Source organism: Leguminivora glycinivorella, chromosome Z, assembly GCF_023078275.1.
Source record: "Leguminivora glycinivorella isolate SPB_JAAS2020 chromosome Z, LegGlyc_1.1, whole genome shotgun sequence".
NCBI lineage: Eukaryota > Metazoa > Arthropoda > Insecta > Lepidoptera > Tortricidae > Leguminivora > Leguminivora glycinivorella.
This window is the reverse complement of record NC_062998.1, coordinates 7,580,461-7,591,460: the sequence shown is the minus strand read 5'-3', so window position 1 is coordinate 7,591,460 and position 11,000 is coordinate 7,580,461. Positions and strand designations below refer to the sequence as shown.

The window sequence follows — 11,000 nt, the reverse complement described above, 5'->3', positions numbered from 1 at the left end:
CTGTCACACCAATACGTCGGAAAGGGACAAACGAACTTTATCGGCTTGATAACTTTAGAGTACCTACGTTTATGAATAAGGGGGTTACAGTTTACGTCATAGATTCCCACGATACGACGTCGCAACGTGACACGGCGTCACATCACGACGTCAAATCGTTTATTTGTGGGTTGGCTCTGAACGCGCCTTTGATATGCGCAAATTACCAACAGTGAGACAAAGGAGCTTCGCTTCGGGCGAAGTGCCGAAGTATTCGCGAATTTGGGCTACATACATCGCGATTTTGCGAATATTCGCTGGAACCACTGGAACCAACGACAAATACTCGATGACAGTTTTGCATGCAACTTTACACGTCTTTGACAATAATTTAAAAAAATATAACAGCAGTTGTTTTGATGGTCAGTTAATGCAGGGATTTTGTAGAAGAATGTTCTGTGCGTCCCCAAAAATGACAACACAGATCAGGTGAGACGTACCTGCAATCTACCATTTGGAACTGGCCTTTGTAGAACTGTGTCATAGTGACGTTATAAATCAGATTGTAAGAAGTCTATTACTGCTTGTCATTTTGACATGGTTGTAGAGTGGCCTATGGTTCCAATTGGTTGACTAAATTCTTATTGATGATGTTAATAGTGTTAATTCTTCTTTAAATCTAAGATCATGACGCCAGTGATGTAATATTTAACGAATTAAAACATTTTGAATTCATGTATGTACCTACCTAATAGGTTTTTGAAATAGGTAATATTAATTATTTAAAATTAACTTTCAGGGACAAAATTAGACAAAATGCAAACGTTACAAAACTTGGGTTGATAATTATAGTGACAATAATAAAATTAGTATAGTTTAGTATAAATACGAGCCTTTATTTTATTGCTGGTATTTGATGGCTGTGCAAAATTTTATGTATTAGATTCAACAGATGTGGCATCTGTAACTAAAAATGCGATGTTACGACGTCTAAATCAGGTCTAAAACCTTGCCTCTATTTTTGCCTGACATTACAAACGTGCAGGTACTGCAATAAACCAGTGATCGGATTAAGATTAGAAAAGGATGTGGTATCTGCATTAAAAATTAGGTAGGACTTCAATGTTTTCAATATGTACCTATAATTAATTATGCATTATGTTTTATTATTAAGTCTGCTTTTGTTTATTTAGAATTGTATTATTTTCACTAGGTATCTCTTTATTTCTTTGTAACGTGTGTACTTTCCGTGATCAGCGTTGGCCCTCCCAGGCTAACACCATGTTGAGTCAGGTCCATTTCGTGACAAATATATGGCAAATGTACCTACCAACTTCTTTTTTTTTTGTAAATAATTTTCTATTGTTCTTTTCTGTACGTGTAACATTAATTTTGTCAATGTTATGCCATGAATAAAAACATTTCTATTTCTAACTTTCATAACTAAACCCAGGCGAAGATAGGTGTCCTATCCGCCAGACGATGACAAGGTCCTACAGTACAGTATGTTATAACCACGTTTCAGAGACGGAGCATTAGACCTAGACTACATTCACGTGATCCGTCTATACCTAGACACAGCAGGTCTTTGGCCGAACGAGATATTCTTCCCCAGCACCATGCGTACACACATCCTATCCATTTATCATAAAGTGACGTTGGCTATACTCGTTTACGCTGAGATCTCGGCACTGTTTCTAGTCAGAGTCAGAATGAGAACTCATAGTTTCATTGACTTGGGGCAGGATTACTTGTCTATTTTGATGTCTTTCGTCATGATTGTAAGTATAGCTTTTTTAGTTGATATTACCAAAGAGGATCGAATATTATAGAGAGTTACTGTCGCAGTAAAATGTGTAATCACAGTGCATCTCTTGACACAGGCTTAAAACTTTTGAACCTCAGTTTTGACATTTTGGCCCATATTCTTAGCTTGATATGTGTTAAAATGTCAAATATTAATATTAGCGCCATCTAGCTGAGCGTACCCCAAAGGTGTAATGCCATTTAGGCCACCGTACCTTTTTCTGTTTGGTACTGAGGTACGTTTTTCTTAGACTTTATCTGTCTATACGGAGTAATATAATGTCTTTGATATTACTTATCTAAATGGATTACCCTTGCTAAATTGCTACAGCCTCTATCCTAATCGTTCCACTTATATTCACTTATCAGAGGAACCTTATTTCTTAATAAATATCTAATTAATTATTTGAATATGTCTCACGGAAGTTTAACGTGTATAAATTACTTCTTTCCGAATTATCCCAAAAGTTTTACTAGTTTCCAGATGCCTATCTTAAGTATTTTTTTTACTAAAATCATCTTCCATTAACAAAACGCAACTCAGCAATTCCCGTTTAGTTTGTACATTTGGATCACGTCTCCGGTTTGGATAAAAATTGGTAGGCTGATAGAGTCCATGATGCTGAGCAAGATCCACTAGGTTTCCCAGAATGTCCTAGGATGATTGTATGAAACTTTCCTTTTTTGTTACCGAAAATGTATAGAAATCTGGTAACAAAAAAGGAAGGTTTCATCTCTACAAACTACATAGGACATTTTGGTAACAAAAAAGGAAGGTTTCATACAACCTAGTGGATCATGCTCAGCATCATGGACTCTATCAGCCTACCAATTTTGAAAAACATGATCCAAATGTACAAACCTAACGGTAATTGCACAACTAATTAGTGAATTTAATACAATTTCAGACAAGAATGACACTAAAGCTCCAAAAGAAATACCGGTCAGTTATAAAAAACTTCGTTGCAAAGTTTCATTTACTGAATCACGAGTGTGATTCTAAATTTGCAACTAAGGTAAGTAAATACCAAAGAGGATCGAGTAGGTATTATAGAGAGTTACTGTCAAAGTAAAATGTGTAATCACAGTGCATAGACTGCCATCTCTCGACACAAGCTTGAAACTTTTAAACATCAATTTTGACAATTTGGACCATATTCTTAGCTTGCTATGTGTTAAAATGTCATATAGTTATTAATATTAGCCCCATCTAGCCGAGCGTCCCCCAAAGGTGTAACGCCATCTAGGCCACCGTACCTTTTGAACCGCCGCCTCAAATCTCTCAAGGAAGGTAGTTTTCAATTCGTCTGTATGTTTTTTTTTATTTTTTTTTAAAATGTTCCACGATATCTCCGTCGTTACTTGACCGATTTTGAAATTTTTGTTTTTGGTTGAATATATATGCAGATTGGTTTCATTTTTCTCAGAACCCAGTTCTGATAATGGAATCCTGGAGAAATCGAGGGAACTCCTCAAATCTGAAAGGCACACATATGGTGATGTTTGTGTTTTTTAAGGAACGTCATGCATTTACGTACGGAACAGTAACATTTGGTGGAGTGGAACTGCTGATGATGGTCAGAACGGAACTCCTCAAATCGAAACGGCACGCTTATAGTGACTTTGGTATTTTTATAAGAACAGCATGCACTTACGTCCAGAACAGTGACATTTGGTGCAGTGGAACTGCTGATGATGGTCAGAACCGAACTCCTCAAATCTGAACGGCACACTTATAGTGACTTTGGTATTTTTATAAGAACAGCATACACTTACGTCCCGAACAGTGAAGTTTGGAGCAGTGGAACTGCTGATAATGGTCAGAACGGAACTCCTCAAATCTAAACGGCACACTTATACTGACTTTGGTATTTTTATAAGAACAGCATGCACTTACGTCCAGAACAGTGACATTTGGTGCAGTGGTGCTGAGTGGTAGTTTGGTGCTGATGAAGATAAGATCGGAACTCCTTAAATCTGAACGGCACACTTATAGTGACTTTGGTATTTTTATAAGAATAGCATGCATTTAAGTTCAGAACAGTGACATTTATTTTTTATGTTTGTTAAGAATATTGAGTTTTCAAGCCAAATTTTGTCAAGCTTCGATTTCTTATAATCGGATTCATGAGGAATTGTTGAGGAAACTCCTCAACCTTAACAGTTTACGTATATTCATTTGTGTTGCCATCAAATAATTAAAGTATTAAAAGCAGTTTTAAAAAATACCTACACATTTCTACATAATATGTAATCCAACATTCGCAAGTAGCTTTCAGCAGAACCCCAAAGGCGGCGGTTTTTTTTCTTAAAAATGATTCTATATCAGTGGGTCCTGTGAATAAGGTTCTGAGGTACGTTTTTTCTTAGTCTGTAGCTGTCTGTCAGAGTTACATTATCGTCACTACTTTAAAAAAAACTTGTATCTTCGTCTGCCAATGAAAAGAAAATTGTAGTAAGTATGGAATGCATATAGACTTACTGCGTTTTAACTTTGAGGAGCAGCGTGAGATACTATTTTTTAAAAGTAGTGACGATATGTCTTTGTATTACTAACCCCCACGCTCGTCGCACACACAAACACACACAAAGAATACAATAAAGGCCCCCACAGATTATTGGTTCACCATACGATACCGGTCTGTCACAGCTAATTTTTGTCAATGACTGAGGCTGATACTCGTATATCGTCCTGCGAACTGGTAATGTGTGGACCTTAAAACTCTTAGGGCCACTTGCACCAACGAACAAGAAGAGTTAACACGAGGGTTAACCCACCATTTTATATGGGAATTGACAGATGACAGCCCACTAACCCTGAGTTAAGTGGTTGGTGCAAGTGGGCCTTAAAAGGTTGACGATCGGACTCAAGCAGAGGGGAGGGCGGTGCGGCTAGCGGCAAATCAAGGCCTTCACATTACGCTCGACTCTGCATTAAGGGCGTTCCCTGCGCCAATGACCTTGAGATTTGAATCCATTGATACTATGATAGTTTCTAAAGTCCATCATAAATATTAACAGCATTGTCTTTAAATCAAATATTATCTCATTATTCCTTCACAGCTCATTGTTTCTGTGATATTTGGCATCAAAGTTGAACAATTTTAGGGTCAAAAACTGTTTTTTTGATAATAACTTTTGTTTTAATTACTATAAAATGAAAATCTCTCTTGTATTTTTAGAAAAGTCAAAGATAAATCCAATCATGTCGATTTCATGTATGTAATAAATACCCTTCACTAAAATCAAATTTCAATAATAGTTTTATTTTAGACCATGTTTAAAAAAATTAATAAAAAAATAAGTACTTATCTTTTTCAAAATATGGCTCTTACGAATAGAGACAAAAGATCTTATAATTTTATCTGTAGTGCAAATTTAGGAGTTTCAACTCAAAACTTGTCAAAAATCGATGAAAACCGTGTGGAGCCCCTTAAGGGCCTTGAAATGCTGCTTGCTGCGACCGGGAATCCGCATCCTGAGACCCGAACACCCATAGTGTGTACACAATTACACATACTCTTTAAGCAGACGCACATAGGGGTATTTCACTAAAAAAGCTGGCCATTAGTTGATGTAAATAAGTAAAAATAAAAATAAATTAAAACAGCATATCGTCACTACTTTGAAATAGTCTCGTATCTCACACTGCTCCTCAAAGTTAAAACGCAGTAAGTCTATATGCATTCCATACACACTTACTACATTTTTCTTTTCATTGACAGAAGAAGATTCAAGTTTTTTTCAAAGTAGTGGCGATATTTGGTTTGACAAAATAGAACTACTTATAGAAATGCATATAAATAATTTTGGTCAGCTTTTTTAGTGAAATACCCCTATATGACACGTATCTTTATAATAATTTGATCAATTTCAGGAGTATGAAAAGGTCAACAAAATTTGCCGAATAGCGACCATAGTGATATTGTTAGAGTGTCTGATGGGGCAAGTAATGTTCAACGCAGTCCCAATATACGTAAACTTCCAAGCGGGGTTGTTCACGGACCGCGACCATAGACCACCGAATGTAACCTTCGTCCACTCTATCAACTATTACTTCATCATAGACCAATATAATGACGCGATCGGTTACACCATAGTCTCATTTTTAAACGGCTTCATATCATATATTTGTGGGGTCTTGTTCTGTGGCTTAGATCTATTGATTTACGTAATTGTCTTTCACATATTGGGTCACTTTAATATACTTGTGGATAAAATGAGGAGCTTTCCGAGACCAATGTGCTGCCCTGATGAATCTGAAGAATCTTTAGAGAAGAAATATAATGAAGAAGCATTTGAACTGTTGAAGAATTTAATACAACATGACCAGTTGATTAAAGAGTAAGTTCAAGCACTTTATACATTATAAAGTACCTACAAATGTAATATTCGTATTAATGTTTAAATACGGACACTCGAGAACGTGTCATGCCCAGTTCAGTCAGTGCTGCAGTGTTCAACTTTAGTTATTCGGTTTTTTTTTCAGGTTCTTGAACGATACATCGACGACCTTTAGCATCACCCTGTGCATATGCCTTTTCTTCCATCAAGTTTCTGGATGCATTTCGCTTCTAGAAATTTCTCCGATGGCAAGTCCTTTTGTTTAGATAAATCTGGAGAAGTCCGGTATTTATATAATTCAATTGTATGGTTAGAAAGATCGTCAAAGGTATATTAACCACTTATACTGTGGTCATGTACCTTAGTGTCATTATACGTAAGTATTAAGGTTTTCATTGGCGTGCTGAAAATATATATGTGAATAAAAATGAATTGCGAAGTGCTTTTCCTTCGTATTGGGACGCAAACGTCATGCTATTTCAAGAATTATTACTGACGTTGATTAAACTAGTTTCCGACAAAATCCGATGGTAAACTACGAGTATATTGCACTGCATTACATCTGTCTGTATCTACTCGTATTGACACTTTTGCTTATCGTGAGATAGTTACCAGGATAGGATGTTTTTCCTATTCAGAATCACTAAATAGTCCAAGTGGTCCCAAAATTTTCTATTATTTTGCGTACTTTCCACTTTGTAACCGCCTAAACAAAGTGTTTAAAATATGGTAAAGAAGTGGAAAAATTAAATTTGGGACGTATTTTTTTACCTAGTAGGATCGAAAGGGCTCGTGATTCTGAATAGGAAACACGTTATATTTAGGTATTATTTTACAAAAAAAGTTTTTGAATGGTTTTTCGACATCGTTCGGTGAACTGATAAATATGTAGGTTCTTTTATTAGATGACTATGAGCTATGAGTCTAAAACAAAAGTTTTTTACAGACCGCTGAGGCACTGATACGATATGGTCCTTTGCTATTGGTGTTGTACAATCAACTGATACAGATGTGCGTGATTTTTGAACTCATCAGTTCCAAGGTAAGACAGAAATTAATAAGTGCATCATATCTGAAGAGGAGGTAAATTTACTGGTCGAGTCTGTGTAAGAATTTTATAAATTCATTCATATGTTCCGGTCCCCGCTCATATCATAAGGGAGTGAGATTACTTATTTGATATGAGATTGGTCCTAAACAAAGCCAAGTATTTATAAAATGGTGCCGATAATAACCAAGCCAAGTATTTAATGGTGATGAAGTCGACTATGGGATATGGGTTAAATTGTGGCGTAGGCGAGAGGCTGGCAACCTGTCACTGCAATGTCACTTTGCCAAGAGTGGCACGGAAACTTAGTAGTTCATGTGCTCTGCCTACCCCTTTATGGGATACAGGCGTGATTTATACACCGTGTTTTTTTTGTTTTCCGTTGAATTCCACATGTCGTTAGGTTCGTTATCAGGAACCACCCTGTATAAGTGTATATCACTTTTAGTTAAATTCCCAAAAAAATTTGTTTCATCGTTTTACATACATAATAAATGAATAATTTGTGTGAGAGACCCTTAAGAGGATACGGTAGCTAAAATGGAAAGGAGCCCAACTTGTCAACAAAGGAGTCAACTTGGAAATTTTGTCTTATTCAGTCAGTTAATCTTGAGTATCACACTTTTTTTTGCGCCACAATGAATAAGGCCGTTTTTGGAAATTTTTGATTGGCCCTAGAGTCTTTTAAAAGCAGAATATCAAAAAAATCAAAACGGTCCGACACAGACAAAAATAATAACAATCTGAGTTGAAAAAATAATTGCTCTATCTTCAAAAACCAGGGCTAAAGGCAAAGACTATTTTAGTCGAGAGCCCTCCGTATCGTCCTAAGAATAATATTCAAATTAGTGTCAAGTGATTGACGGCACATGTCAAAACAAATAACATTGGGAAGTGGTAAAGGCTGTCACACACGTGTTCAGTAATTATTTTTATTTTTTTAATAATTCTATAACCGTAATAGTTAAGACGCTAGTTTCTTAGAGAAATTAATTGTATTTGGTCTAAAGAACCATCCCTTAAAGATAACGGAAATCAATAAAAACAGGGTGTATGTATTTATAGTGCTGATAATAGCAAGGGATCTGCTATTGGAAGGAATTCTAAAATAACATTTTAAGAGTAGTAGTAATCTAACATTAAACTCCCAGATAGCATAGCCACCTCCTTATCACTAATTTGCACTTTTTTTAGGGTTCCGTAGTCAACTAGGAACCCTTATAGTTTCGCCATGTCTGTCTGTGTCCGTCCGTCCGTCCGTCCGTCCGTCCGTCCGTCCGCGGATAATCTCAGTAACCGTAAGCACTAGAAAGCTGAAATTTGGCACAAATATGTATATCAATCACGCCAACAAAGTGCAAAAATAAAAAATGGAAAAAAATGTTTTATTAGGGTACCCCCCCTACATGTAAAGTGGGGGCTGATATTTTTTTTCATTCCAACCCTAACGTGTGATATATTGTTGGATAGGTATTTAAAAATGAATAAGGGTTTACTAAGATCGTTTTTTGATAATATTAATATTTTCGGAAATAATCGCTCCTAAAGGAAAAAAAGTGCGTCCCCCCCCTCTAACTTTTGAACCATATGTTTAAAAAATATGAAAAAAATCACAAAAGTAGAACTTTATAAAGACTTTCTAGGAAAATTGTTTTGAACTTGATAGGTTCAGTAGTTTTTGAGAAAAATATGAAAAACTACGGAACCCTATACTGAGCGTGGCCCGACACGCTCTTGGCCGGTTTTTATTAAAATCTGGCAGATATGTTGAAAGAAAAATATTCTGAAGTATTTTTCTATTTGCATTGCCGTCTTACATGAGCATGTAAAATTCCAGAGTGACACCCTCTCAAACGAAGCATACGCGCTACCGTGGGAGCAGATGGACAATAGGAACAGGAAGACCTTGTTACTCTTTCTCGTGAACGTGCAGAAGCCCAGGGGTCTGAAGGCCGGAGGCTTGGTTTCAGTGGGAGTGCTCATTATGAGTCAGGTAAGTCGCATAGTTTCTGGTCAAATAACGTTGGCCAACCGTTACCCTCTGGTGAAACTAATGTGGATTGGGCGGTTTTGCGAAATAAGAGATTCAAAAGCATTTTTTTTTTCAAAATAGGTAAATTTAATGTTTTTCCTACTCAGAATCACGAGCCCTTTCGAAACTACTATGTAAAAAAAAAATCGTCCTAAATTTAATTTTTCCACTTCGTTACTATTTTTCAAATACTTTGTACAGCGGTTACAAAGTAGAAAGAAAGTATGCAAAGTAATAGAAAATTTTGCTACAATTTTTTTGTCTCTTGTTTTTTGTCCTAGATCGAAAGGACTCATGATTGGAAAAACATAAAATTTACCTTATAAGTTGAGTAGGAAAGGCAAAATTTACTTACCTACCTTAGAAAAAATATTTTTGGTGATGTTCTCGCAAGAATGCCCGATTGTGGACGCCGCTTTTGACCAATTTAATAGCCCGGATCACAGACAGAGGCAAGCGTGCTGTGTAGACGTGCCTCGTCAGAGGCATGCGCAACCCGCCTCAGCCGATGCGCGTATACATTAGACGTTTGCCGCGTGTACACATTGTCTCGGTCTGTGTGGACCCGGCCACTCGCCAATTATGAATTCTAATTTCAATCGCAATGAGATGATCAACGGTTATGGCCGACATGGGACTCAAACCCATATCTTTGCCGGTGCGTTGCCAATGGTTTCATCAGACGGCTGAATCCACGTAAAAGTAACGTGAGTCACGACTTGCTTGGGTGTTTATTTGAACTGCAGCTGCAAATGAAAGGATCTATGCATATATCGGGAAAGTAATACTTATTTATGTAGATTACCACTTGAACTTGCGTCGTGGATAAACGAAACATACCACGTAGTATATTCTTAGTAGTTTGTGAACATACCATAAAATCGTGACTCATGTTACTCTTACCGCGGATTGCAGACGCACGCTTTATATTGACCTTCTCGAAAAACCCAAGAATTTGATACGGAGATATAAACAGTTATAACATTCTATGTTTCGTTGTTTCAGATTATAAAGAACTCGTTTTCTTATTTCTTAATATTACGGACTGCTGGAAATTTATAATTTTGATGACGTGATACCAACATGTACTTATAGAAACACGTGTAAAACTCATTATAACATTAATTAATATGTCTACAGATTTCCTGTTTTGATTCCATATTTCTTCTTAATATGTTGTTTATTTTATAATAAGCATGTAATGAAAAAGCATAAAATTAAACTTGATTTATTTAATCACTCCCGAGTAAAAAGAGACACGGCGGTGTTTATAGTTACTCGCCCAGCGGTGAACTATCAAAATCAGCATGTCTCTTTTATTTGCACGGGGGTGCTTATCTTTTGTTCGGTTTTATAGCCGACAGCTCAGAGCTTACTAGCTCGCAGTGGCACCAGTGCCTTATGCTTTTACATTACATGCTCATTTTCTTGACGTTCATAAAAGTCTGTTCACACGGTGCGAGAATCCGAAATGACAATTGTTGACTCTAGACGCCGATCAAAACGTAGTCTTAAACTTTGGTTTAGCGAAAGTGTAGCAGTAAGCATCTTTGTAGTGTTATTAGAAATAAAAAAAAAATTAAACTAGATTGTGAAATCACATTTTTTGCCATACTAAATTGAACTTTATCACTGAGATAGAAAGGTGATCGTATCAGAGTAGCGAAAACGGTCCACATGAGAGGGCATTGTTTGGGCTGGTGTGAAGTTCCCATAGTAGTAGTATTTTTATCTGTATATTACCTGATTTTAGTGTTATGTTCAAACTAGGGTTTCGACATATTTCAAAGA

At 36.5% G+C, this 11,000-nt stretch overlaps 1 protein-coding gene across 1 annotated transcript; it reads left to right on the top strand.

Moving 5' to 3' along the window:
* Positions 1-447: 447 nt before the first annotated feature.
* LOC125241614 (putative odorant receptor 92a) lies at positions 448-10,350 on the top strand. The gene is made up of 8 exons (XM_048150175.1): positions 448-468; positions 1,505-1,760; positions 2,694-2,801; positions 5,663-6,129; positions 6,275-6,377; positions 7,076-7,171; positions 9,015-9,170; positions 10,215-10,350. The coding sequence occupies exons 1-8, from the start codon at positions 452-454 to the stop codon at positions 10,269-10,271; spliced, it is 1,260 nt and encodes a 419-aa protein (XP_048006132.1). The 5' UTR covers positions 448-451; the 3' UTR covers positions 10,272-10,350.
* Positions 10,351-11,000: the final 650 nt, after the last annotated feature.